This window comes from Exophiala spinifera (assembly GCF_000836115.1).
Source record: "Exophiala spinifera strain CBS 89968 unplaced genomic scaffold supercont1.3, whole genome shotgun sequence".
Lineage (NCBI taxonomy): Eukaryota > Fungi > Ascomycota > Eurotiomycetes > Chaetothyriales > Herpotrichiellaceae > Exophiala > Exophiala spinifera.
This window is the reverse complement of record NW_015622515.1, coordinates 2,269,003-2,296,238: the sequence shown is the minus strand read 5'-3', so window position 1 is coordinate 2,296,238 and position 27,236 is coordinate 2,269,003. Positions and strand designations below refer to the sequence as shown.

The window sequence follows — 27,236 nt, the reverse complement described above, 5'->3', positions numbered from 1 at the left end:
TGTCCACCGACAGATTCGCAGCACAACGAATGTTGATCCAGGCTCAAGATCTCGAATAGTGAAACAATCACCGGACAGGCGCATGCGGTGACATCTGGTACGATATCAGGTAGGTCTGTGTGTGCGACATGACGGGGAGCGTCCTCCTTATTACATGTCCATTTGTGCCTCAAGGTATGTGAAAAAGAACGGATCAAAACCTGCTACACTCCACGTGCACACCGTGTTTCGGTTTCATAACATCCCAGCCTCGACGTTATATAACCAAAGCTGGGAGACGACAAGACCTGAAGAAGAAGAAACCAAGGTTTCTCGGAGTTCATTCTCCGCCGACTCAAAAGCAGGATGGCTGTCCATCACGTCCTTGACGACTACTACCTCGCCATCACGCTGCTGATAACCGTGGCGTACCAGCTCGTCGGCTTCTGCATAGCATACACGTGCCAATTCGACAAGTTGACAGGTGCGTATTCCGTACCTGGCCGTCGAGTTCTTCAGTTGCAGCGCAGTATTTTGTTCATTTCCTTTTGCTCCCGAGATACGTACGTGAAGACGCATCTTCTGACGACACAACCGAACCAGACTTCGCAGGAGGCACCAACTTCGTCATCCTCTCCGTCCTGACACTCTCGCTGTCTGCCACGCACACGGCGCGCCAGATCCTGAGTTCGCTGTGTCTCGCAGTCTGGGCGTTGCGGCTCTCCGGGTTTTTGTTCTTCCGCATCCTCAAGACGGGTTCCGACACGCGCTTCGACGACAGACGGTCCCGCTTCCTCCCGTTCCTGGCCTTCTGGACGTTGCAGGCCCTGTGGGTGTGGACTGTCAGTCTGCCCGTGACGATCCTCAACTCGCCCCGCGTCACGGCGTCCGCGCAGCCTCCGTTCGGCACGCCCGCGGACGTTGCCGGCGTCGTCATGTTCGCGGCCGGGTTCCTGCTCGAGGCCGCGGCCGACGTCCAAAAGTACCGGTTCCGCCGCGACGCCGGGAACGAGCGCGCGGCGACCTGCGACACCGGCCTGTTCGCGTGGTCCAGGCATCCCAACTACTTTGGCGAGATCGTCGTGCAGTTCGCCGTCTTCACGATGGCCGTCTCGCCCAGTGCGTACGGCTACGTGCCCTCGGGCTCGGGCCCGTACGCGGCACAGCACGCGAGCGTCGCCGGGGCCGTCCTCTTGACGCTCTTGTTGCTCTTCGTGTCCGGACTGACGCTGCAGGAGCGCCCGGGCGCGAAGAAGATGTTTGAAAGGGACGGCCCGGGCGGGGAATGCTGGACGAGGCACAAGGCCTGGCTGGACAGGACGAGCATTCTCGTTCCCTTGCCGCCGGGGGTGTGGGTTAGGCTGCCCAGGATGGTGAAGCGCACCGTCGGCATCGAGTGGCCTATTTACGTGTTCGATCCGGAAAAGCACGTCGGTCACGCCGATGTGCAGCAGAGACGAGAGGACGAGGCGAGGGGACGAGAGGAGAGTCACGACGGGTTGGTGAGTAATAACAGACGACAATATCCACGGGCCTGATTGGCGTGGGTTGGACAAAGTCAAGTTGGAGACGTGTCCGAAGATTGTACAAGGTGCATGAACACGGTACATGTCCAACAGGTTCAGGAACTACAGGTAGTATATCTGAGTAGCTCTGTATATCTTGCTCAGCAGATACACCGCGTGAGCACACACGCATGAAACATCTAACGTCCATCTCTGAAGACATCTAGTCCGCTTTCCAACCAGATCAGACGAAACGGTGTTATTCCTGTTCCTACATATCGCTGCGCTCTCGTATTCATATCGCGGGCTGTCTCTAATTTCTTGTTCGATAACCTTACGACAGAACGAGTTGGTAGAGGAAGGATTGGCCGGGCAGATGCGGTCCTATAACCTCGCCTCCTTATTCTCCAGCTTCTCCCAGTCCTGTCTCGTAAAAGGAACGTAGGAGTCCCCTTTCGGCGGAACCCACAGGAAGACGTCGTCCTTGCCCTCCTTCGCCTCGGTTCCCACAAGGTTCGGATCGACACCCTCCTTCCTCAGCGGGACCTTGTTCTGCTTGTGGTTGTGGATGTGGGTACTCGCTTTCACGACCCTGAGGAACACCGGCACGGCGTATCGAGGCAGCCTCGCTCTCGTAAACTTGAGCAGATCGTCCCAATTCACAGGCGGCCCCTGGTGGTTCGGATCGAGATGGATCGCCGCACAGCCCGCCCGTCCTTCGTGGTTCGGCACCAGTACTCCGTAGACGTTCGCCTCGGCGATGCCGGGGTACTGGCCAATGGTCAAGGCCACCTCGGCCGTCGACACGTTCTCGCTCTTCCACCGGAACGTGTCCCCCAGTCGATCTAGGAAGTGCCAGCGCCCGTCGGCGTCTCGCTTCAGCGCATCGCCGGACCGGTAGTAGACGTCGCCCTTCTTGAAAACGTCGACGCAGAACTTCTTGTCCGTCGCGGCCTGCGAGCGCCAATAGCCCTGGAAAGCCTCCTTGTTCGGCACGGCGACGAGCATCTCGCCGCCTTCTTCGTACGGCGTCCGCTGGGCGAAGCCGGTCTTGGGGTCTCGCCAGATGTCGCCGGTGTCGTGGTCGATCTTGACGGGGATGTAGACGTTGCGCAGCATCGTGCGGAGGAGCAGTCCGTGATGGCCTACGCACCCCTGCAGAAACGGACCCTTGTCGTAGTTGAACAATGAAAACATGCCTTCCGTGGAGTTGAAGAACTCGCCGATCTCTGGAACGTTGAAGCGTTCCTGGAACTTGGCCCACACGTCCGGGCGCAGGCCGTTTCCGTACGCGACGCGCAGCTTGTGGTCTCGCTCCAGAGGATGAGCCGGGGCATTCAGCAGGTACCGCGCTGTTTCGCCCACGTAGATGAAGAAGGTACTCTCGCTGTCGTGGATGTCGTTCCAGAACCGTGACACGGAGAACTTGGGCGCGAGGGCTAGGCTAAGGCCCTGGAGGAGAGAGGTCGAACTCGAGATACCGCCGGTGCCGTGGTACAGAGGCATGCTGTTGTACCACCGGTCCACGCCGGGTTTGCCGTCGCAAATGGGCATGGAGTGGCCGCACATCAGCCAGACTCGAGAGTGTGTGAAGGCGCAACCTTTCGGAAGACCCGTCGTGCCACTATTACATTCCAGGTCATGCGTCAACGATCTGGGCCGTCGCAGGAGCAAGGTGGGAGTTCAAGGGGGACAAAAATGTACGCAGAAGGAGGTGGACGTACCTGGTGTATATCAGGCAATAAGGGAACTCGCCCTTGGTTCCCGCGCGGAGCTCATCGCCTGGTCTTACGACCGGTCTTGAGGAGATGCTCTGCTTGAGCGCATCGTCGAGCACGGCAATCCTCATTCCCCTGCTCTCGATGTCGGTTCGGCTTCCTTCGATTCGTGCCTGGCATCCCGGCTCGTCATCGACGACCAGTAGTTTCGTCTGCGCCACGTCCAGACAGTGCAACAGCGCCTTGCCTTCCAGATTGTAGTTGATGAACGCTGGGGCGGCACCGATCGCCAGACACGCGAACCACGAAAACATAAAGTGCGGCGAGTTCGTCAGGTACAGCGCCACCAGTTCCCCCGGTCTCACGCCCTGCTCTAGCATCCACTGTGCAATGCGCAGCGTCTCGTCGTGCAGTTCACCGAAAGTGTATGACCGCTCGCGCCACCATATCGCCCGGCGACTCTCATATTGCTTGCACCTCTCCTCGAGAACGTACCAGAAGCTGACTCGGTCTTCTTTCACGGCGCGGGCGTACTCTTTCGCTCCTTGGCTCATGCGGGCTATGTTGTCATAGTCCTTGCGGAGGTGGAATTTGGCATCGAGGTAGGCTGCGGTCGCCCAGCTGCCTGCGGCGACTGCTGCTGCGGTTGCTGCGGTGGTTTCTCGTTAGTGAAGGCATTTCTTTTTGTGTGACTTCGTGAAGCCAGAGTCTTACCGAGAGCCATGCTTGTTAACACCGCCGACCAAACGAAGTTCTATACCCTCTCTATCTCGCCGGATGCTCTTGAAGGGCAATGGGGATGTGCAAGTTCTCTAGACCGAAACAACGACGGCAACAACCAAAAACTGATTTTCAACAAGTTGATGGACCCTCTAAGACCCAAGTGTCATCCTCTCCCAGCCATGCTGACCACTCCGAGGGTACTGTCCCTCGTCAAGCGGTACGTACCCGAGCTCATAACCAGACATCCCAAGTTACCGAGGTCGACGGCCCATTGTTCTCCATATCTCACAGGACGTGGAGAAGGGGGGAGGTCTCGCTAGTTAATAAGAACCACCTTAATTAGCCGACCAGCTTAGGGGCTCTCCAGGGTGCGGAGATCTACTAGACTCATGTTGCAAGCTTATCGCCGCGTTGAAACAAAAGTACGCAAATCCGTGAAAGACCGCCACAGGTTCCTCGTACGATGTGAATGAACCGGCGAGTGATCTTATGTTCGAGTCCGTAGCGGGCATGTCCACAAGATCCTCAAGTCAAGGATAGGATACCTAAGGCTGTCTGGCCATGGAACCCGCAAATGACTCTCCAACATCGCAGCACAGTGACATCCTCATCGTGGGGTCAGGCGTCTTCGGCACCAGCACGGCGTATCACCTGTCCCAAAGCCATGCCTCGTTACGAGTCACGGTGCTCGACCGCGCGCCGGCCCCGTCTCCCTGGGCCGCATCTTCCGATATCAACAAGATCGTCCGCGCCGACTACAGCGTCCCGTTCTACATGGACCTCGCGTACGAGGCAATGCAGTACTGGACGGACAGTCCGTTGATGTCTCGCTTCTTCCACCAGACGGGCTGGGTGGCACTGGACGAGAAAGACAGCGACCTGTCGACACGGATACGCAAGAACTTCCGCGAGAGCGGGCGGGCCGACGCGTCGGCGGACATCACGCTGGACGAGGTCAAGACACGCTGGGACGGCGTGCTCGCGGGGATAGACACGACAGGGTACGACAAGGCCTACACGAACTCGAGCGCCGGCTGGGCCGACGCGAGTTCTGCCGTCGAAGCCATGATGGCCGGGGCGGTCCAGGCCGGCGTGCACTACGAGGTAGGCGAAGCCGTCGAGCTGGTCGCTGACGTCGACAGACGCAGACTCAGCGGCGTGCGGACCGCAGACGGACGCTTCTTCACGGGGGACAGGATCCTCCTCGCGACGGGCGCCTGGACGCCGTGGCTCATGAGCCCCCTAGAAAAAGCCCTGCACATCCCGGAGGAAGACAGCATACACCGACAGATACAGGCGGCGGGCGTGTGTGTCGCGGCGTTCCAGCTCTCCGAGGCGGAAGCAGAGCATTACTCGTGCATGCCGGTGCTGATCTACGGCAGCAAAGGAGAGGTCATGCCTCCCACCGCCGCCACCACCACCACCACCGCGAACGACGACGACAAGGCTCAAGGGGAGCGCTTTTTCTTCTTCAAGTTCACAAACTCGAACACGTTCCTCAACACGACCCTTCACCCGGACACGGGCCAATTGATCTCGGTGCCCGCGCCCGACCAGAGAGCCGTCCCGTCAGCGTTGAGGAGTGAATCAATCGACGTCATAAGACGGCGCGTGCCTGCGATACTGCACAATGGCCGTGTCCCGGACGACTGGCGAATCTGCTGGGACGCTGTGTCGCCGGACCAGAACCAGTTGATCACGCGACATCCGGTCTCGACGCTGTCAAACTTGTTTCTGGCCACCGCAGGCTCTTTCCACAGCTGGAAGTTCCTGCCCAACATCGGAAGGTACGTGGTCAACGTTCTCGATGGTAAGTCGAACGGCCCTATAAAAGACGAGGCCTGGGCCTGGAAGAGAACCTGGGCCGGGAGAGGAGCCCATGAAAAGGTCCTGCCCAAGAGAGAATTTGCAGACATCAGTAAGCCATAACAAGCCGTAAGAACCACAAGCATCATCGTACTGCAAATCACGGATGTGGTAAAAACGAGACCAAGTTCGCATCAAAATTGTGTATCTACATATAACAACTGCCTCTTAACCGTTGCGCATCAAAAGCACCTTTGATGTTCGCTAATTTTGGTAATCCTAGTCATGCACGCAATATCATATATCTATCTTGCTTTTTACCACTCCATCTTTTCCTTGACATAGAGATCCATGTACTTGTCGACCTCTAGCGAGTCAAGCTTCGACGGGTCAGTCGACAATTGGATCAATTCGTTGATCTTGGCTTCAGGGAAGTGGTGGCTTAGATGTCTCTTGAATTTGGATAGGATTTCTGGCTTGGCCTCGTCACGTCGGAGTCGGTGGCCGAGTGGTGCTTCGACAACCACCTCGTCCAGCACAGTGCCGTCGTTCAAGGTGACAGTCAGAGCGTTGGAGATGGTTCTCAAGGATGGGTCGTGGTAGTCCTTGGTGAACTGAGGATCCTCAACACACTTGATCTTCTGACGCAGACTCTCTACCAAGGGAGACGTTGCCGCCTCGCTACCGTCGAGATAGTCCGTTGCTTCCAGGCGGTTGAAGACCAACATTGTTGAAACCATGTATTGAACACAGTGGTCTCTGTCAGCAAAGTTGTCCATAGGCTTGAATTGCTTGTCGATGATGCGGATGCATGCTTCGTGGGTGCGGTTGGTGACCTCCTTGATGTCTGCCGCCGATTTACCCATGTCCGCAAGGATCTTGTATATTTTCTGAGCAGCCTCCACCGCGGTCTGAGAATGAAATTCAGCAGGGTAGGAAACCTTGAACAGAACGTTCTCCATGACATAGGAGCCGTATGGACGTTGGAATTCGAACTTCTTGCCCTTGAAAAGGACATCGTAGAATCCCCATACGGGAGCAGACAGGACCGTGGGGACGCCAGATTGACCCTTCTGAACCTTGAAAGCCAAGTTGACGGCTCTCTGGCAAGCATCGCCAGCAGCCCAAGACTTACGAGACATGGTGTTGGGCGAGTGTCGGTAGGTTCGCAGAGCCTGACCATCGACGAAGGCCTGGGATACGGCGGCCGCTGTTTCTGACTCGCTCAGACCAAGCATCTTACTCACGACAGCCGCAGAGGCAACCTTGACGAGCAATACATGGTCCAAACCGACACGGTTGAACGAGTTCTCCAGAGCCAAGCATCCCTGGATTTCATGTGCCTTGATCATGCCCTCCAAAACATCTCGGATTGTAGGAATCTTTCCATTGCCCACGTTACCACCAGCCCGGTTGGTTCTCGCAATCCAATCTGCCACTGCCAGAATAGCTCCCAGATTGTCGGACGGATGGCCCCATTCGGCAGCCAACCAACAATCGTTGTAATCGAGCCATCGGATCATGGCACCAATGTTGAAAGCGCCATTGACCGGGTCAAGTACAAATGGTGTACCGGGGACCCGAGAGCCATTGGGAACTGTTGTTCCTTCGACGGTCGGGCCCAGAAGAGCTGAGCATTGAGGGAAGCGGAGCGCCTCGAGACCGCAGCCGATGGTGTCGAGGAGGATGTAGCGGGAGGTATCGAGGGCAAGGTCTGAATCAATCTTGAAGTTGTGGACATAAGACGCAATGTCTGTGATCTCAGGATCATAGGCGGCCTCTGGAGCCTTGCTGGGCAGAGACGAGCCCTTTGCGGCCGAGGTTGAAAAGGATGATGCCATGGCGGGCACAGCTCGGGGGACTCGTTGGGAGAACTTCGGTGACGGGCGGAGTGCTGAGGACGGTGCTCGTACAGCCAAAGCACCGGCAGCCAATCTTCGCACTGGGAGTCTCTTGAAGGCAGAGGAAGCCAGCATGTTTTGTGTCAAGGGCGTGGGACAGAAAGGTGGTTGAGTGGGGAGGGGCAGCAAACAAACGGACGAGGCGTCTCGTTGCGGGCTGCAGAATGGCTGAGCCGGGGCGAGTTACTGGCGGAGATCAACAGCAACTGGGCGTTATACCTCACCGACTGATCAGACAAGAGTTGGAAGAAGCGACGAGTGGAAGAGTGAAAGAAAACAGAGACGGGAGCCAGCACAGAATAAAAACCACAAGCTCGACCTGCGACACAAAACTTCTCACTCGAACAATTGCTCGTCGGACCGGCCTTTTGCTACACAAGCATCCCAGCTCCTGCTCTTCATATACTATTTCATCAGCTTTGCTTCCAACCTCCGATCCTGTTCGCCTCCTCTGGCCACATCGGAGCTGTCCTATTCTCCTCCCTCCCCCCGACCGTCTGCCGATTTGTCTGTTTGCCTCGGCATCTGGTCCGTGGCGCGCCTAGTGACTCCTAGTGACTCTGGGTCCTTCAGCCATCTCCGACACCGCGGTTTACTCCTCTTTAACTGCCTTTAGCTCCTCCGTTCGACCTTCTGCCTCGCCGACTGATTGGTCTATTGTGCTGTCTAAAATTCTAGAGTCCCCTGGACATCATCAGACTGTTGGGAATGTCGCCCGTCAAACCCCGATATCAGCCTCTCCAGAACAACGACTCTGGCGCGAGGTTGGGTGACGGAGATCTGTCGGACGAAGATGTGAAGCCTCATTCTCGTAGCGATGGACACCTCCTCGATCCTGCGGGCGCCAGCACCGGCAAGTCATCAAGATACTCATCAAAATCAGTCAGCAGCCGAATTTGCGGTGGCCGAAAATTGACCAAGACATACATTGCCATCTCTGTCCTTGTCGTCGCAGTCTTCACCTCTGTTATTGGTGGTGGTGGTTATTGGATCTATAGTACCGGTCAGATCAACGGTCAGTCGCCTCCATGGTATCCAACCCCCCGAGGAGGCACCCTTCCGTCATGGAAGGACAGCTACGAGAAAGCACGAAAACTTGTTGATCGCATGAGCCTAGTCGAGAAGGTCAATATCACTACTGGTACAGGATGGTCTATGGATCTTTGTGTCGGCAACACTGCCCCTGCCATCAATGCCGGTTTCCCCGGACTCTGTCTCCAGGACGGGCCTCTGGGTATCCGCTTCACTGACCATGCGACATCATTTCCTGCAGGCCTGACTGTGGGCGCAACTTTCAATCGCGACCTCATGCGTCGACGTGGTGCTGCCCATGCACGCCAAGCCAAGCTCAAAGGAGTGAATATCCTCCTGGGGCCTTCCATGGGTCCTCTGGGAAGGAACCCTGCTGGCGGAAGGGTATGGGAAGGCTTTGGCTCTGATCCCGTCTTGCAGGGAGTAGCTGCATCCGAGACGATCCGGGGAATTCAGTCTCAAGGCGTCATCGCGACGGCTAAACACTTTGTTGGAAACGAACAAGAACATTTCCGCAAATCCTTTGAATGGGGGTTACCGGAAGCATTATCTTCTAATATCGATGATAGAACTCTCCATGAGCTCTATGCTTGGCCGTTTGCGGAGAGCATTCGTGCAGGGGTTGCGTCGGTCATGTGCTCCTATCAAATGGTCAACAATTCATACGCATGCGCGAACAGTAAGCTTATGAATGGGATCCTGAAAGATGAGATGGGATTCCAGGGCTTCGTTCAGTCCGATTGGCTGGCTCAGAGAAGCGGTGTCGCCAGTGCGCTCGCTGGTCTCGATATGTCAATGCCTGGTGACGGACTATACTGGCAGAATGGGAAGGCACTATTCGGCGATCAGCTCACCATCGCGGTATTGAACGGATCAGTGCCAATGTCAAGATTGAATGATATGGTGCTCCGAGTGGTTGCAGCGTGGTACCAATTGGGCCAAGATTTGTGGCCGCCGGCTTTGCCGAACTTCTCATCGTGGACCGATGACAAGTATGGGCTACTCCACCACGGAAGTAGTACAACGCAGCCTAAGGTCGTCGTCAATCAATTCATCGAGACCGAAGATGATGAGAGCCGCAACATTGCTCGTCAAGTCGCGATCGAGGGCACTGTTCTGCTCAAGAATGAAGATTCACTGTTGCCTCTGAGCCCCAGGCTTGAGGAACTCGGTACCTCTGGCAAGAGGAAAGTTGCCATCGTTGGCGAGGATGCTGGGCCTGGCAAGGGAGCGAACTATTGTGAGGATCGAGCTTGTAATCAAGGTACTCTTGCCGTTGGCTGGGGTTCTGGGGCCACCGAGTTTACCTATCTCGTCGACCCACTGTCAGCACTCAACGCAAGTTTTGACAAGTCTGCTGTTGACATCACCGTTTCCCTGACAAATAGTGTGTCCTCGCGGCTCCAAACCACCCTTGGAGAGCAGGATTTGTGTATTGTGTTTGGAAACGCCGATTCTGGCGAGGGACATCGCATTTGGGCATCTCAGCGAGCGGACAGAAATGATCTTGAGATGCAGAAAGGGGCAGGTACACTGATCAAGAACGTTGCCGAAGCTTGTGGTGGTCCAGTCATTGTTGTGATTCATTCCGTTGGACCTGTCTTGGTTGAGGGAGTCGCCGACCTGCCTTCTGTCAAGGCCATTTTGTTTGCCAACTTACCCGGACAAGAAAGTGGCAATGCTCTCGCCGACGTGCTTTTTGGCCGTGCGGATGCTTCTGGGCGACTTCCCTACACTTTAGGCAAAAGCCTTGACGACTATGGTCCTGGTGCTCCGGTGCTCTATTACCCAAATGCCATCATACCACAGGTTGATTTCAAGGAAGGTCTCTTCATTGACTATCGCCATTTCGACAAGCATAACATCGAACCACGATACCCGTTTGGCCATGGTCTCTCATATACTACTTTTCAGTTCGCAGACCTGAAGGTCACGAGCTTGAAGGCCAAATCTCCGCGACCCTCGCCAAAGCCCGAATCGCTTGCGCCGCCTGCCATGAATGAAGAGATACCCGAAGCTGAGAGTGCAATCTTTCCCCCGGGGTTCTCGAAGCTAAAGAAGTTCATCTATCCATATATCTCGAGTACCGGCCAAGTTAGGAAAGGGAACTACCCATATCCTGATGGGTACGAGCTGAAGCGGCAACCAAGTCAAGCTGGAGGAGGCGAGGGAGGCAACCCTGCCTTGTTTGAAGAATATGTCAGTGTTCAAGTAAAACTTGAGAACATCGGACCCCGGAAAGGAAAGGAGGTCGTTCAGATATACGTCACCTTCCCTCCATCGATACAGGAACCATCAACAGGAGAACTTGTCGAAACACCCGTGAAAGTTCTTCGGAATTTCACCAAAGTGGAACTCGAGGCCGGAGACTCTCAGGTGGTTAATCTCACTCTGACCCGTAAAGATCTGAGCTACTGGTCAGTCGTACAGCAAAATTGGATCATGCCAGACGGAACGTTCAAGATCTTGGTTGGCCGGAGTTCGCAAGATCTTCCTTTACAGGGGAAGTTCTGAAGAACGTTTCTGACTCGTATACCTCAGTGTCAGCATCGAGTGGGACCGACAGGAATGCGAGGCATTGCGAATGTTAAACTTCAGGGTCATGTACCAGACGATCGCGCTAGGGCATGCAACGCAAGACCATACGAGTCAGCGCAACAAAGTAACCGAACACTCCGTGTCGGAACAAGCGAGGCTACTTCCCCGCATATGTCAGTGCCCTCATCCAGTCTGGGCCGCTGCTCTCACTGGGGGTAAGACCACCACACCTCTGGTCTGACTGATACGCTGCGTGAGAATCTGAGATCACAACAGATGATGGAGAAACGAGCGTACATTTGTTGGGGTCTCATCTTTAGGACCCGCATCGACACAAGACTGCATTTTGAGTACTCCCTCACAAAGCGGCCGAGGTAAAGGCCAGCAAGTGTAAGCTAAAGCTAGAAACAGGTATTAAAGCTCTCCGATTTCTTTCGTTTCCATGTCCTCACATCTTGTCCATTCGTATCACCCTCTTGTGTAAACCAGCTTGCCGTCGACTGCTTGTTGCTCTTGCTGGCTCCTCTTCCATCTGAACCTCACTCCACCTGCGTTCACGTGATTGACTCAACATGGCGCCTGATATCAACCAGCTGGCCAATTGGTCAACCGACGGATATCCAAACAATGGAGTACCTCGGGGTGACTACGAGATCCCAGGTAGGTAGTATCTTGGCTCATGGGACCCTGGACGACCAACGGCTCCGCGCCGCCTTTGATCATCTGGACATTTGCTGAACAGGGTCAACTAGACATTGTTCTTGATGGGCCATACACCCGCAAAGTTCGTGTTCTTTCAATTGGTGCAGGTGTAACTGGAATCATGAAGTAGGCCATCATACGCTCTCAAGGGAGAGATTGACTGACGGCTCTCAGTGCCTACCATATCCAGAAACATCTCGAGAATGTCGAGCATGTAATCTATGAGAAGAATGAAGACATTGGAGGAACTTGGTTGGAAAACAGGTATCCCGGATGTGCTTGGTATGCACCTCGTTTTTCCTTTGTTCTTGCAAAATGAGATGAGTGTGGTTAACATCGTTGACCTCGACAAGTGACATTCCGTCCCACGCATATACGTTTCCGTTCGCCTTGAATGTAAGTGGGAATAAGTTGACCTCGCAGGTTCCTCCGCTGATGAAATAACCACAGCCCGAATGGCCCCGGTTCTTTTCGTATTCTCCCGACATTTGGAAGTATCTGGACAAAGTCTGCGAGGTTTTTGGACTGCGGAAGTACATGACCTTCAAGACCGAGGTGGTCGGATGTTACTGGCAACAGGAGACTGGAGAGTGGCTCGTCAAGCTGAAGCAGACGAATGCCGACGGCACAACCAGGCTGTTTGAAGACAGGTGCAACGTACTACTTCACGGCACGGGAATCTTGAACAACTTCAAGTGGCCCAATATAGAGGGCATGGAGAAATTCAAGGGCCGCATCATTCATACCGCCCGGTGGCCAAAGGACTATCAGGCTGATGAATGGAAGAAGGACAGAGTCGCCATCATTGGATCCGGAGTGAGTCCATCTGGTACCACGGTGTCGAGCACGAGCAGACTGACAACCGGCAGGCCTCAAGTATCCAAACGGTGCCAACCATGCAACCTCACGCTAAACATCTCGATATCTTTGTCAGGACGGGTAAGAGATTTCACGCCCGTACATCGTTTGCCTGCTGACTTTGACGATAGGTGTCTGGTTTGTCCAAATCGCCAACAACTTTGGCGCCAATCACGGTGAGTGATTTCTGCGGCGTGTGGTGTTTACGAAGTCGAGGCGGATACTAATACATCTGCAGAATATACGAGCGAGCAAAGGACTGACTTCCGTGACCCATACAAGCTCGTTGAGCATGCGAAGTCAATCGAGGACCAAGTCAAGTAAGTTAGCTTTTACTGTCCTGGCAAGTGTGCTCGATACGCGGGCGATCAAGCTTGCCCTTGCTCTTGTATAATTTGCAGCTCTCTGACGGAATACAGTGGGTTGTGGGGAATGTTCTATAAAAATTCCCAAGCCCAGGCACAAGGACAGGCTGCGATGAAGGCACGAATGGCCGATTTCATCAAGGACAAGAGATTGCTTGAGGGATTCACTCCCAAGTTCGGCATTGGCTGCCGCAGAGTTACTCCTGGCGACCCTTATATGGAGTGAGTATTGTAATGTCCCGATGACGAGCAGAGGAATTGATCAAGCACCTAGGGCGATTCAGAAAGAAAACGTTGATGTGCACTTCACCCCAGTGACCAAGATCGACGAGACCGGCGTCATTGGGGAAGATGGCATCCATCGTGAAGTCGATACAATTGTATGCGCCACGGGCTTCGACGTGTCTTACCGTCCTCGCTTCCCTATCGTGGGACAAAATGGCATCGACCTTGCCGACAAGTGGAAGGTCTGTCCGGAAGGATATCTCGGCCTTGGTATTCCTGGATTCCCCAATTTCCTCACCTTCATCGGGCCAAACTGGCCTGTTGAGAACGGAAGCGTCATGGGTCCGTTGCTGTATGTGTCGTATTACGCACTTGAGATGATCAAGAAGATTCAGACCCAGTACATATGCAGTCTGTCTCCGAAGCAGGTATGCTCTTTCTTTCTCCGTGTGTGGTGCTCATCAAGTTGAGGATCTGACACTGCTGTCTCACAGGATGTGACGGACGCATTCAACGATCATTGCCAAGAGTGGATGAAGCATACCGTCTGGGTAGAGGAATGTCGATCCTGGTAGGTTTTCTTTCATCATCCTTACAACCAGAGTTTCCCATCCGATGCGACCGCATGAACTATTTTCTCGCAGCATAAAAAGTTTCAATACTCACCTTGTTACCAATGTCCAGGTACAAGAACAACGAGACTGGTCGGGTCAACGCCGTATGGCCTGGCAGCTCACTGCATTATATCGAGCTAATCCAAACCCCACGATGGGAGGATTACGATATTGAATACCTCGGACCAGGAAAGAAAAACATGTGGGCATTCTTGGGCATGGGCACCGTGAAGGCGCTCGTCAACAAGGAGGACCCTTCGCCGTATCTTAACGTCGAGGCTATTGACCCGGCCTGGATGAAGGCTATGGGCATAGATGCGGGCAAACTCGCCGAGACCAAGATTGGTGAGTTAAAGACCAAACACGAAGAGCTGGGGGAGAAGAGCAAGAAACTTGTCGAGAGGACCGCAATCTCAGCCAATGGCGCATAGCCGGTGTAGCAAGTTTGAAAGGAGAAGCAATGTGAATGCCCAAATTGTCGGAGCAGATCTCGTCGCGGATGAGGATGTCTCCTAGGCAGATTGTACTCGTTAGACGAGATCAGACGGAATATAATGCTGGTAATGAATGCAGAAGTCTTGTAGGGACCTTACGAACACCACCAAGAAAGAGAAGTGGCCCAGTAGGTACCTGTAGCCAGCGACTTGCAATAGCTGAACAAGGCTGAGAGGCTGAGGAATATGTCAATGACCCACAAGGCTGTGGGGGAAGTTTTTGTGTGTTTATTCGACCCCAATCCATTCATGCGCTTTACGCTTTGCTCTTCGTCAACACCATTTTTACCAGTCGAAACAACCCATACCACCTGCCCTGCTTCGCATTCAAGCCCACCGGGACTCTCATTGAATCCAAGGTCGCTCTAGCCTCGTCTTTGCTTTTTTCAGCTTTAGTTCAGAACGTCAACACAACTGGACCCTGTGGTTTGTTTCGTCCGCCATGGAGATCCATTCGGTTCTCCCTGAGGAACGGGTGAGAGACCCCAAGGGCGACACACTACCCTGGGGCTATCGATATCCAGAGTAAGCTCACCTTTACACCATTGTTCATTTTAATCCTGTTCTACACGGCCATAAAACAGCGCTAAGACAATACAGCTCCGCACGAAACGTCCGGCAGCCTGAAGAAAGTGGCCCATTCGGTCGAAACCGCAGTCTCAGAACGACGGGATCACGCACACCGCGCGCACGCACGGGCACCACGCCGGTGCGACAAAAGGAGAATACCGCGGTTGCAGAGTTCGGGAGGCTATTTGCACGAGAGCAAGCGAAAGAAGAGGAGCGAACAAAGACAACCGCGGGAGGCACAGGCACAGGCACAACAGGCAGTACGGTCGACACAACGCGGATAGGCGAGCCGGAGGCTGTGCCCACGGAATGCCTCCTCTACGGCTACGCTGGCAAACGCTCGGAATGGAAGGTGCTGAGCAAGTTCGAATCAGTCGTGTCGCCGGGGTACATTGTCGAAGACTACCCGCGCGAAGACACGACGCTGTTTCTCTCGTCCAACTCCCCCATGGGCCGCCTGGGGAGTCCGTCTGTGGTTGCGCGCCGCGAAAACCTGTCCAGAGAAGCCATTCGCAAGAGCAGGATCTACAGCGGCGGGGCACACTGGATCAAAGTCACGTTTGACAGCTACCAGGCCGCCGAGAGGGCGTGCTTTTACTCCCCGCTAGAGATCGACGGGTATATGGTGCACTGCGAGATGTGGCAGGGCAAAGGACCGGGTGCGGACGTAGCCCTGCCGAGAGGTCCTGCAGGTCAAGAGCATGTCGGGGCTGGACTGCTCGCGACGGGCGAAGGCGCAGGTCTCAATCAAGGAGGCAGAGCACGCACATTCAGCGCCGCAACGGGCAGGGATTCGGCACTAGCAGGGTTCGAGCGCGCCATGCAGACGTTACCGCGAGGCCACACGGTGCAGGATACGCAGTACGGCCAGCCCGAGGACGAATCAGCATCTTCAACGACAGCGAGCTCGGCAACAGCCACCGCGGTCGACCATCACGACCACCAACTCGAGCCTCTCCTTTCCCCAACGATAGGCTCGAGTAGTACGAGCAGCCTGCGTTCGCGCTCCGTGCCCAATCTCGCCAGCCAGGACATCACAAGCCACCAGCCCGGTCGGTCCGAGTACATGACGCACATTAAGGTGAAGAAGGCGGTGCTGCGGCCCATCTCCGAGGCCCTCCCGCCGCAGCCATCGTTTGCAGAGCGCGCCATCAGAGGTATACCTGTCGTAGGCTCGCTCGTGGGGGGCGGCGCAGGAGGAGGGGGGGGCGTAGCGGCAAACAACAAGCAGGTCGGGTTGCATCCGACAGCCGGGACGCTCCTGGGAGTCGAGGGTCCGTTGATCAGAGAAGACGGTTCTTGGGATCCAGCTAATGGCTGGTACTGGTCGTTTTGGCGACGGATAGACGATTGCTTCGGCACGGACATGTGTGGGATCAAGGACGACTGAGTGGCTTTTCTTTTATTTTCCCTCTTTTCTCCCTTTTCTCGCACTCCCATTTTCATGGACTCAATGAATGTGTTCCACGTCGGAGATTGTACCGGTCGAACGCTGATGGGGGGGAAAAGCATGGCGTTGGTTTCGTTGAGAGTAATGTCCTCGTTCGTACACGTAGATGAGTCTGGTCTTTGCATATAGCGAGCAGGTCTAGCAACGTTTGGGTGTTGCACATGGTTTAATGGGACACACAAGCATGAACCATGAGGAACGAACGAGCGGTTTCCCACAGTGACTACCTACTTAGCACAGCATACAGCGCATTGTACAGCCGTACAGCTCCGCTTGTAGCGACAGACAGACGAGCCTGGCACAGATCCCGTTATCCTGGAAACGAAGAGGTATCATATCATAGTCCCACGTAGAGGGATCTAAAAGTTTCCCCTGTAAAGAAACCTACAAGTCTCCCCTGCGAAGAGACGTGCAAGTTTCCCCTGTAAGAGTACTGGCACACGTTATCTAGGATGCCCAGATGGTCGGCCAGGTTCATGCGGTTTCACCTGGTGGATGCAAGAGAGTGTCCCCTTTATCGTATGAGTTACATTGTGCATTTGGATGGTCTCACACGTAATGGATGAGACGGAAGAGTTATTTGTTCTTTTCGGGCCGCCATGAAAAACGTTTTTGCCATCTTTCCCTTTTGAAGTTCAGAGAAACAAAAAAAAAGAAGAACTCGGTCTTGCTCCTCTGCGGCTGGTTCTGAGAAGCCCCCCTGCGTCATCATCTCGTACAATGAATATGCATGCATCTTGGGTCTTGGGTTCACCGACGTGGCGGTAGTACTTTTTCTTCACCGCTGCTCCTCTTCACCTCCTCCACCGGAAGCCGAAACCTCTAATACAAGAGGTTTACCCTACTCGACCTTGCCTTCGAAGTTCTCGCCTTCGACCAGGTCCGGGATCTCATCGTCGTCGTCATCTCCCTCCTTGGTCTCTCCGCCCTCCTTCTTCTGCAGGCTCTGGTAAGACTCGGCGAGACGGCGCAGGGAAGCAAGTGAGTCGGGGCCGAGTTGGTTGAGGATACCGGGTACGAGTTCGGTGAGTTCCTTGTCCTCGCCGTTGCCGTAGATGGCAAATGTGTTGGAGGGAACAGCCGCGTGAACTGCAGAAAGTGAAAAGTGTTGTCAGCTTCTGTAGCGCCCATTCAAGATCTCCCAGAGCAGCCGCCGCCGCCACCGCTCTCGCTCGTTTTGACGGGCGCTTCCGTGCCGGTAAACTTCTACGTGTGGTGGAGAACAAGACATACCCTTTGGTGCGGCAAAGTGAATGACGTTTCCGTCCTCCTTGAACATATTGACCTCCTCGATCGCCTGGATGGGCTGGACGTTCAGCTTCTTCAGCGACGTCTGTAGCTTCTTGTCGTCTGTGCCTGAGGATTTGTGGACCTTCTTCGTCTTTCTGCGGGGTGTGCCTTTGCCTCTACAAAGATAACGATGTCAGCAACTCGTCCAGATGCTTCGCGTACCGCTGAGGAAGACAGTGCCAGATGTCCGGTCGGAGGGAGAGCAGAGGGCGTAGGAGACGCTCAAGGAATCAGAAACAACGTACCCTATTCGCACACTTCGTTAGTTCAATGGTGACCTGCGCACAAATTGGTGTTCAAAATTCAGCACTCGAGCCAGACGTACCAATTCGCACCTGCGCCTGCATGCGCTTAAGCTTCTCCTGATCCATGGTGGCGAGTAAGTCGCTTCTGGGCACCTCAGCTCAGAATGTGAATTTCCCTAAATCTCGAGTCCGAGTTGATGGCGCTTCTGTGTGCGGGGATCTGCAGCTTCGAGTTCCGCAGTCCAAGTAACCGGCGAAATTCGAAGGAGAGAGAAGGGTTCAGGAGAGGAACAAGGAGACGGTCGTTCTTCCGTCCAAGCTTGGTGCAGGTAAGGTAGATGTAGACGAGGCGGTAATGTCGAAGCTGGGAAAGCTGTGGATTGACGAGATGCAGTCGTCCACTCCGGTCCGCAGTCGGTTTGTGCATACAAAAAGCCTTGGCGGTTAACGCATTGCTAACAAATCTACGCCAGCAGCACGTGACTATACGGTCACGCACAGTGCCGCTCTAACCTCTATCAACATACAGCTACAGTATTCTCCGAGTACCTAGTTAGTACCTAGTTACCTCGGTCAAAAATCCTCCAACGTGCTGCGCTCCGTACCACCTCCTGACGACCCCCGTCGGTCCACGATTGCTGTCGCCGTACTTTGGTTTCATGTTGCTCGCCCCGCTCCATGCAGCTTCCAGACTCGTTTGAGCGGCGGAGGGTCGTTGACTGGTGCACTACGCTGCAGATTTTGGATCTTCAAACACCTGAACAAGTTGATCCTGCGCGGACGACGCTCAGCATGGCCGCTGGTTTGCCCCGTAGTCGGCCAGGATAACGATACTCCCGTCTTCACCTTCTTGGTATATGACGGCTTTTGTAAGATCAACTGCCAGCTCAGCGTTGCTCCACTTTTGTGGCGCAAACATTATACGCTCGTACTTGAATGAGCTTTAGGCCATGAGGGCGTTGTGAATGTCCTCCGCGTGAGTATAGCGGTGCATTCCTAAGTTATTCCGCACCACAAGGTCCTCTTCAACCATTGGGTCGGCGTCGAAGAACTTCCGGTACTCCACGGGTGGTGCCATGAGTACGTCCTGATGCTGAATCGATGAGGACAATGCTCTGTATGGTGTTGGCGAGACACTACGGAAACTTGCTGGGCTCATTTGGCTAGATTTGAGAGTGGGCGGCGATTGGCGAGACTTGTAGTGCACGTTGCTCATCGCAGGAACAACTCGATGGCCTCTGCTGGTCCTCGCCTCCTCCCTTGTTCTTCCGGCACTGGTTGCTGACGGTATACATCCTTTACCATTTGGAAGGTTGAGGTTACCAGAAGAAGGTTCTGAAGGCGAAGATACTCGAGCATTGGAAGAATTGCACGGGGCTAGTGACGGACGGTGGCATGCTTTGGAGGTTTCATTAGCAGTACGCCACTAATTGAAGTCGAGCTTCGCTGGTTGAGACGGAACTCGTTGCGCTTTGCCGTCATAGAAAGGAGTCCACAAAATCGGGATCAATACCAACAGTGTTCAGCAAAAAAGGAGGGGTGAATTCTCAATTTGAAACTCCTGCAGGCTCTTGCGAAGGGATCTCAGGATAGCTGATATACCCTGCTATATTTCGGTCACGTATTCCTTACGTGGCAGTCGGAAAGAAGTATCTCCGATCCCCACGTTAATCACTACTCGAATCGCAGGTAGAGGTGCCAAGAAGCGCTTTACCTTATCAGGAGCTGATTGCCCGTACCCCTGTCACCGATTGCGCATTGATCTGACTAGTGATGCTTTTAACTGCACTGTACCTACATACGAGTAGATGTAGGGGAAGAGTCTTCTGGTTGCACTTCGCCTGCCGACCAATGGGCAGCCTAACCCAGCCCCAGACGAGAGTTGCTTGTGTGTAGGCCTCGTCCTCTCCCTGCCTTGGCACCACTGATGACACTATCGTCGTTTCAGCGGCAGATAATACGACGACAAGATACCAAAAACCCTATCTTCCCGAGGCGTTTGTTCCGAGCATTTCCTACAGTTCCGCGAACTTCTATTTGAACCTGTTCTATGGAATTGCACTTTGAGAAAGCTTCATCACATCCCAACCGCAGTCAAGGATTTCTCCGGCAGATATAGCCATGATCTGTTCGAAGCTCCTTCGTCACTGTAGGTGGTCTACGAGTATTTGAAGGCCCGAGTTCCGAGTTCCGTCGTGAACAATGGCGACATATTACAGGCGATCCAGAACAGGTGATTTTGCAAATTCAAGCCCTGAAAAGACGTGTGCGAAATGTTAATCCATCTCAAGGTTGCGTAAACTGCCGAGCTATCCGCACCAAATGCGACGAGGCAAAGCCAGGATGTCGCCGATGTGCAGATCGTGGTGTGGCTTGTAAAGGCTATGTGAAGCCGTTGCGATGGGTAGGCGACACACATACGATAGGAGATTCAACCTCAACTAAGAAGCAACGCCCGAATCCTGTGTATCGGAAGCGGCAAGACGGAAACCGAACTGAGTATGAGGTTTCATATCTGCGGCAGACTTTGAGAATCGTATCAACGGTTCATCCGCTCGATGCTCTTGACCGAGCCCTTTTCGACCACTGGATGAAGATGACCTTTGAGCTGGTCTGCCTAGATCCCGCCGCTTCGCAGGATCTTGGTCGAATGTACTATCAGCTCACCACCAAAGACGGGTCAGTCACGCTACGGGCAATGCTAACCAACTCGGCCGGCCACCTGCTGTCCCTCGGGAAGATTTCTGGCTCGACCTTTGCCATCGTGCAGCGAAAGGCGTTCAAAGCTCTGCGGTGTTCACTGAATAATTTGACTGCAGAGTCGAATACGACCCTGGACGGCAAAATGTCGTCCAATAGTCATCATATGCCGCTTCCGTCTCTGGACGATGATACGATTGTCGGTTCTTTACTGTTGATTGGCGACGAAATCATCCAACCTGATGATAACTATGGCGTCGCCAGGGTTCAATATCTTACTCAAGGCACGTACACCCTTATGCTTGAGCGACACAGATATTTCGAGTGTCAGTGCGGGTGCGTCCATCCCTCAAGAATGGATCCACACTATAAGCTCGACAGCCCTTTATTTCAATCTGTAGTACTGTCATTGGCGTGGACGGACATTATGTCGTGTGTTCCGTGCGCAAGCATCCCCATATTGGACAAGAAATACTGGCTTGAGGACGCCGTCAAAGCATGCCAGGAAAGTGCTCGGCAGCTGCGACCCCAAAACGACCTTGGATACTGTGCCCAGTTACTTTCTCTGCTTGGCGATTGCGAGACTGCCGTCCATAATCTTTTCACAGAAAGCGCTTCCGAGGAAGACTTCATCCATATACAACTTGATCTAGATTTGCGGCTTGACGAGGCGATGAGCCAGCTACCTTCTCCGGTCAATCCTAGAACCAACACGCCGCCCAATGTGGACACCCAGACCGATTGCCTGATAGAAGCTGACAGAACCGACCCGGCGGAGGCTCACAATGTTTGCATAACAGCTGCCATCTGTCATGGTCTTGCCACTCGAATATTCCTTTTGCGCGCTACGGATCACACTTCAGACTCGCCTCGAATCAAAGCGCTTTGCTATCGTCTCCTACAGTGTCTGGGCCAGGTTTCTCTCGATCACAGTGTCGTCACAATAATGCTATGGCCGATATGGGTACTGGGGTGCGAAAGCCCTGTCGATGATGGTGCTAACAGCTGGCGTGACTTTGTTACTGGCTTCCTTAGGGCAGTCTATCAACGACAACGCATGAAGAATGTTGAGAAGTGCCTTGTAACATTGGAAGAGCAGATATGGTCCCTAGAGCCGACGTCGCTTGGTCAGACGTGCGAGGATCGGCCACAGCAATCCGCGTGGGTACGTCACTGCTGGGATAAAAAGATCAAGCTGTTGTTTGCTTGAGCTTCTTGAGCAGTCCAAATGACCCTGGTCGGCCTCACTTTGCGACCTGAACTTGGGACGACTTTCGATTGCTTTGGAATGCTCAATGGCCAACAGTCAGCCGATATTACCTGACCTTTACTCTCACCAAGCGGGCACACACGCACTCCAATATCAATCACACTTCACTGAGCCTCGAGAATCAAGTTGTCATCACTTAAGGGGAAATTCTGATCTCAATGGTGAGCCCGTTCGACCTCCATATTCAACATCTTTCGCAGCCAGGCGTCTGATCATTGACCCTGCCTGCCGGAGTTGATCACGAAGTCCTGCTATATAAGAGGGCTAGACTGCGACACAACACAGATGCTGAGAATGATAGCTAACAATTTAACAGAGAATGTATTCGAACGCAAGGTCTCAGACCGAAAATGGGGTAAGGCCCAAATACTGGAGGGTAAGTGTCTATAAGGGCACTTAAAGTCTAGGCGGCGGATGGAGAGACTTTGTAGGCATTGACGCCTATCCTAGTGGGCATGAAGAGCCCATAAGATAAGAAGATTGACCCGATAATATCACGTGGTCTGGTCCACAGCATCCAGCTGCCGGATGCCGAAGGCCGATATTTATGCGGGGACCACAGGTCGCCAAATAATTGCCCGCATTGTGGTCCGAATGAAACAGGTGAAGTTGAGTGCGTCTTGTCTCTTCGCAGGCGAATTGTGTTTTCTTAGACAGTGAAAGGGTCTGTTAGACAGATATCGCCATACTCCTTTTCCTTCTTCATTCTTCCCCTAGAGATCCTAAAATGGCTGGAAGGCAAGCACTAGTTGTGCCTGCGCTGAAGAGGCACTCAGCGACCGTGATCATGGCGCATGGCCTGGGAGACAGGTGCGGTTCTCCATTCACTCCCTACGATGGCATGTACATGCACAGACTGACTTCTGGCTCTCTTTAGTGGTGCGGGCTGGTGAGTCTCAGGGTCTTTTTGATCAATACACGGGGCGACAGCTTATAAATGGGGAAGGATCTCTCTCGCCGAGAGTTGGCGGAGACGGGGCAAGTTCGAGGATGTCAAATTCGTCTTTCCCAATGCGCCGAACATCCCTATCACAGTGGTGAGCATGAACCTACGGGATAGACTCCTCAGAAGAAGTCCCATTTGCTGATGGCTGAAACCAGAACATGGGTATGAGCATGCCCGGTTGGTATGATATCGTAAGACGCCGCGACGATGTTTGCCAGCCCCCTCCTCCCCCTCTCCCCTCCACCGGACGTTCAACAACGCAGGCTCTAATAGACTCTGGGAAAACGAACAGACAGATTTCTCCGACCTCAACCAGCAGCAAGATGAGACTGGCATCCTCCGTAGTCGAGCCACCTTCAACAAACTCATCGCCGACGAGATTGGAGCCGGCATCCCGTCGAACCGAATCATACTGGGCGGTTTCTCGCAGGGCGGTGCCATGTCCCTATTCACAGGCGCCACGACACCGCATAAGCTAGGAGGCGTCTTCGGACTGTCCTGCTACCTTGTTTTGGCGGACAAGATCAAAGATTTTGCAAAAGAGGCTGGGGATGCTAACAAGGACACACCCTTCTTTATGGGTCACGGCGATAGTGATCAAGTGGTCAAGTACAAATGGGGACAACAGACGGCAGAATTTCTACGGAAGGAGATGGGACACAAAGTAGAATTCAAGACGTATCGGTCAGTCATGCATACTTGTGGCATACCTGTGGGAGGAAGGCAGTGCCTGGCTGACAATAGATCTCAAGAGGACTTCCTCACTCTGCAGATCCCCAAGAGATTGACGACCTGGAAAAGTTTATCAAGGAGTGTCTGCAACCAGTCAACGAGTCTCTCTGACTAGACGGACATCAAGAGGCCCAATATGATCGGAGCTGGATCGTGTCGATCGCTTTCACGTTGTTGGCAGTTCTTGCCATGGTCGGCTTGGTTAGATGGCGGCGTCGAGCGCGAAAAGCGAGGTAATCATAGACCATCTGTTTTGATTTGCGCATGAGGAAGAAACAGTGCAAGATCTTGAAATGCGTTGGGGTATTCAACAACGAAGGGTTTCCACTTTTACAAAGTATCCTCATATCTAAGCAGTGCCCTCCTTGCGCTGACCGCAATAGAAACCCAAACCGTACGACTCAGTCGTGAAGGTGATTTTGCTACCCTTGGGGAAATAGAAGACGTCACCGGGGGTAGCCTGTATGATGATGGCAAATGTCAGCAATCTCGGGGCCTATAAAATCTTCAAACCCACGTCTCCGGCAACCTACATGAACAGATTGGCCCGTCTCGTCTGTGATATCGAATTCACCTTCGACGATGATCTTCATTTCGTCGTAGGTGTAGGTGTAGACCAGAGGAGTACCTTTCTCGAGTCTGTAGAAACCGGCGCTGATGGGCTTCTCAGCGTCGGTGCTGGAGACGACGTCGCCCAGGTATGCGTTCTCATTGGCAATTAGAGGAGGCTTGAACTCGGTTTGGGCCTTTGCGAAGTGCTTGAACGGGGGTGAGCTCATGGTTGCGGGCGTGTGTGTATGTGTGTGAAGATGTGGTTCGTGAAAGTTGGACGGAGGGTCTTCGACGACGATCAAACCCGAAATTCGGTGTTCTGGTTTCTTCTTGTTTGGCAGAGAGGGACAGATGGCGAGAGCGAGAGTGAGATTGAGGGCGAGGGGGGGAGAGAATGTCTTGGGTATATATATACGAATGTAGATTTATTATACTAGGTGGGTAGATAGTTCCTGAGCAACACCCACCGTGTCACGAAAGATAAAAGTGTCCCCCGCCGTAATCATTATTCTCGTCAGCCTTCGTTGTCATCCCTCTATTCGCGCCTTGGGCTCACTGACTAGGCTCGCCGCAACTGGGTTTTCGAACTTCAGGGTCTGCCTTCCTCCCCCGCCGCAAGTCAGCCCGCGCAGACCGAACCGGCATGAATCCTGCGACGTGTATGGACAGGTGGAAAAGAGTTGGGCCCCCGTGTCCGTTATTGAAGTATCGGGATTTGCTACTGAGCAACCAGTGATAGCAGTTGATGGCAGGCGGGATAGGATGCCAGAGAAGGGAAAGTGGTCGTACCGTAGAAGAAAGAAGTGGTGGACTGGCAGTTGACCGCGAGCTGGGGAGAGACACACACAGAGAGAGACAGATAAGAAGATAAGAAGGAAGAGCGGACGATTCTCCGCCTTCCCTCACCTTTCGGATCTTTAGATTTTCCGGGTCCCTCGTCGAAAAGTGGAATGGGAATTGATGATGACAGAAAGTCGTGTCTGTCAGGCATGCTATTATAAGTTACTCGTACTCTTCGTGGTAGTTGGTCCCTCAGCGTCAGTTGCTACCTAGTACCTAGACGAATGGGATGAGACGCGAAGGATCAAGGTGGTAGTTCAGTGTGATACGACGGTTCGATCCTATCTACCTGTATGTAAACAGTTTGTTGGAGATTATCTTAGTACAGCGCGGGCAAGACGGAAGCGTAGATGGCTGATATATTGAATGTCATGACAAAGGTAGCTGGTGTTGATCTGGTGGCCGTCATCATCTTCGTCCGTGTGTCTGACCAAAAACCGTTATTTTTACAATAACAACTATCACGGCTGTAAAAGTCTATGAGCTGCCTCCCTCTATCGCTTGGACTAGTTAGACGTCTCCATTACCAAATCACCCATACCTGTACAGCGACAAGATCTCTCGTCGTAACGTTTAGGCGAATTCATCAGACACCGATCTTTATCCGTATGGCATCTTCTTCAGGTTATATCATCATATGGGGACAATGGATGTGAATGGACCTCGGCATCCGCGTTGGTGTTGCTTTTCACAATAATTCGACGCCAGGCTCAATCAAGCAAACAATTCCCTATCTTCACATCACCAACGCATTTTCCCCACACGTCTCTGCGGTGTTGGCGACCATCTACGAGTAGAAAGGGCTGGTTGTTCGCTGACCCAGTAAAAGACCCAACTCCGTGCCAACCGCATCCTTTGCCCTTTCAGGCAGCCCGATGACTTTTTTTATCCGTTTAGGACTACTGATCGGTATCAGCCCGCGAGCACGAGTTGTTTGTTCACCGTACAGCACGGAGAAGTTATGTCCAGGCACCGGCATCTCGTCGCCCTTGCATTGACGCATCAACGAACGGCGACGATGGCTCCTCTCACATTGATTCCTGCTTTGCCGGGATCCATCTCCGTACTACCTACGAGAGACGAATAACAGGCTGAAAGATCAGGTATCTTTGTACATCTAGATAAACTCGCATTGGATCTGTGGCCCCCATCTACAATGCCCTACCTACAACCTACAGTAGTCCCCTAATCGGTACGGAAACTCGTGCTCTTGGACCCATATCAGATTCGGCCCCAGGGACAAAGCTGCATTTAAATGCAAAGATATCCCTTTCCTTCCCATTTCGATTCCTTTCTCTGCCTGTCCTCTGACCCGCCCTGTCCATCATCCACCGTTTCTCTACGCGAAATTTCTCCAAGCGCGCAAGCTGTGACCTCTAAGATCGGTCCTTTTCTGGACCATGCCGCCTCTCCCCCCTCATCGATTGTCCGACGGCGACCTCCGTATGGCCAATGTCGAGGGAGAAGTGACGGACGGGTCCCTCGCTCTGGGCAATGCGAGCCTCAGGGTCAGCACGCCATCCTGTCGAGAGAAGATGCACGTTCTCATCTGCCCTCTGCCCTCAGCCCACCTGACACCGCGTCCATGCTGAGCCGTGGGGTTCTGTACGAGGTGAATTCAGCCTGCTGTGTTGCGATGATGATGCCATCGTGCCTGTATCCGCACAATACATTGATGAGACTCGGAGATGCGAAGTAGACCAGCTATTGTAGGCAAATTCACCCCTCCAGCGCCAAAGCTAAAACCCAAGACACATTGGAGACGGTGGTTCTCAACAACCCACTTCGTTATCATTGAACTTGAGGCTGAGGCGCATTGCCTGATTTCCATCTGGCGCTCACGCAATCGCCAGTTTCCCATCCCCCCCTACGAGGACTCGTACTCGGTTCTAACTTCTCGGTACTCGCTCGACACCTGACCTGACTGTGGGTGCGTGTGAGAGTGAGTGCGTGACTTTGACTTTAATCTAACGGGGATTATCATTGTTGTCCGTACTCGTTCGTACATTCATGTTTGCCCTCTCTGCCTTGTTTCTTACTTTTCGCCTCCCGCGCGCCCGAGGGTTTTGTCCCTCCCTCGTTCTCATTTGTAGGACGCCTCGATCCATGATCCACTCGCTTTCTCCAGGGCCTTCAAACTCCCCCAAAACATCCTTGCAACTTTTTCCTCTCTCCGTTTTT

General features: G+C 53.6%; 11 protein-coding genes across 11 annotated transcripts; 7 read left to right on the top strand and 4 right to left on the bottom strand.

Moving 5' to 3' along the window:
• Positions 1-345: 345 nt before the first annotated feature.
• On the top strand, positions 346-1,517 carry PV08_04575 (uncharacterized protein; the record flags this gene model as incomplete). Its single annotated transcript, XM_016378920.1, has 2 exons — positions 346-463; positions 583-1,517. The coding sequence occupies 2 exons, from the start codon at positions 346-348 to the stop codon at positions 1,515-1,517; spliced, it is 1,053 nt and encodes a 350-aa protein (XP_016237597.1).
• Positions 1,518-1,868: 351 nt separating this feature from the next.
• On the bottom strand, positions 1,869-3,926 carry PV08_04574 (uncharacterized protein; the record flags this gene model as incomplete). The annotated part of the gene is made up of 3 exons (XM_016378919.1): positions 1,869-3,108; positions 3,209-3,851; positions 3,917-3,926. The coding sequence occupies 3 exons, from the start codon at positions 3,924-3,926 to the stop codon at positions 1,869-1,871; spliced, it is 1,893 nt and encodes a 630-aa protein (XP_016237596.1).
• Positions 3,927-4,486: 560 nt separating this feature from the next.
• Positions 4,487-5,854, top strand: PV08_04573 (uncharacterized protein; the record flags this gene model as incomplete). Its single annotated transcript, XM_016378918.1, has 1 exon — positions 4,487-5,854. One exon carries the CDS (start codon positions 4,487-4,489, stop codon positions 5,852-5,854), a length of 1,368 nt encoding a protein of 455 aa, XP_016237595.1.
• Positions 5,855-6,048: 194 nt separating this feature from the next.
• Positions 6,049-7,707, bottom strand: PV08_04572 (2-methylcitrate dehydratase; the record flags this gene model as incomplete). The annotated part of the gene is made up of 1 exon (XM_016378917.1): positions 6,049-7,707. One exon carries the CDS (start codon positions 7,705-7,707, stop codon positions 6,049-6,051), a length of 1,659 nt encoding a protein of 552 aa, XP_016237594.1.
• Positions 7,708-8,340: 633 nt separating this feature from the next.
• PV08_04571 (uncharacterized protein) lies at positions 8,341-11,178 on the top strand (the record flags this gene model as incomplete). Its single annotated transcript, XM_016378916.1, has 1 exon — positions 8,341-11,178. The coding sequence occupies one exon, from the start codon at positions 8,341-8,343 to the stop codon at positions 11,176-11,178; it is 2,838 nt and encodes a 945-aa protein (XP_016237593.1).
• A 596-nt stretch (positions 11,179-11,774) lies between these two features.
• Positions 11,775-14,397, top strand: PV08_04570 (uncharacterized protein; the record flags this gene model as incomplete). Its single annotated transcript, XM_016378915.1, has 12 exons — positions 11,775-11,862; positions 11,955-12,030; positions 12,079-12,186; positions 12,258-12,300; positions 12,355-12,720; positions 12,774-12,843; positions 12,894-12,938; positions 13,001-13,082; positions 13,182-13,349; positions 13,402-13,780; positions 13,847-13,923; positions 14,037-14,397. 12 exons carry the CDS (start codon positions 11,775-11,777, stop codon positions 14,395-14,397), a joined length of 1,863 nt encoding a protein of 620 aa, XP_016237592.1.
• Positions 14,398-14,902: 505 nt separating this feature from the next.
• Positions 14,903-16,420, top strand: PV08_04569 (uncharacterized protein; the record flags this gene model as incomplete). Its single annotated transcript, XM_016378914.1, has 2 exons — positions 14,903-14,985; positions 15,061-16,420. The coding sequence occupies 2 exons, from the start codon at positions 14,903-14,905 to the stop codon at positions 16,418-16,420; spliced, it is 1,443 nt and encodes a 480-aa protein (XP_016237591.1).
• Positions 16,421-17,321: 901 nt separating this feature from the next.
• Positions 17,322-18,141, bottom strand: PV08_04568 (nascent polypeptide-associated complex subunit beta; the record flags this gene model as incomplete). Its single annotated transcript, XM_016378913.1, has 4 exons — positions 17,322-17,569; positions 17,714-17,878; positions 17,933-18,016; positions 18,096-18,141. The coding sequence occupies 4 exons, from the start codon at positions 18,139-18,141 to the stop codon at positions 17,322-17,324; spliced, it is 543 nt and encodes a 180-aa protein (XP_016237590.1).
• Positions 18,142-20,611: 2,470 nt separating this feature from the next.
• PV08_04567 (uncharacterized protein) lies at positions 20,612-21,925 on the top strand (the record flags this gene model as incomplete). The annotated part of the gene is made up of 1 exon (XM_016378912.1): positions 20,612-21,925. One exon carries the CDS (start codon positions 20,612-20,614, stop codon positions 21,923-21,925), a length of 1,314 nt encoding a protein of 437 aa, XP_016237589.1.
• Positions 21,926-22,712: 787 nt separating this feature from the next.
• Positions 22,713-23,774, top strand: PV08_04566 (uncharacterized protein; the record flags this gene model as incomplete). The annotated part of the gene is made up of 6 exons (XM_016378911.1): positions 22,713-22,795; positions 22,863-22,874; positions 22,932-23,022; positions 23,087-23,122; positions 23,224-23,615; positions 23,684-23,774. The coding sequence occupies 6 exons, from the start codon at positions 22,713-22,715 to the stop codon at positions 23,772-23,774; spliced, it is 705 nt and encodes a 234-aa protein (XP_016237588.1).
• A 238-nt stretch (positions 23,775-24,012) lies between these two features.
• Positions 24,013-24,442, bottom strand: PV08_04565 (uncharacterized protein; the record flags this gene model as incomplete). The annotated part of the gene is made up of 2 exons (XM_016378910.1): positions 24,013-24,123; positions 24,197-24,442. 2 exons carry the CDS (start codon positions 24,440-24,442, stop codon positions 24,013-24,015), a joined length of 357 nt encoding a protein of 118 aa, XP_016237587.1.
• Positions 24,443-27,236: the final 2,794 nt, after the last annotated feature.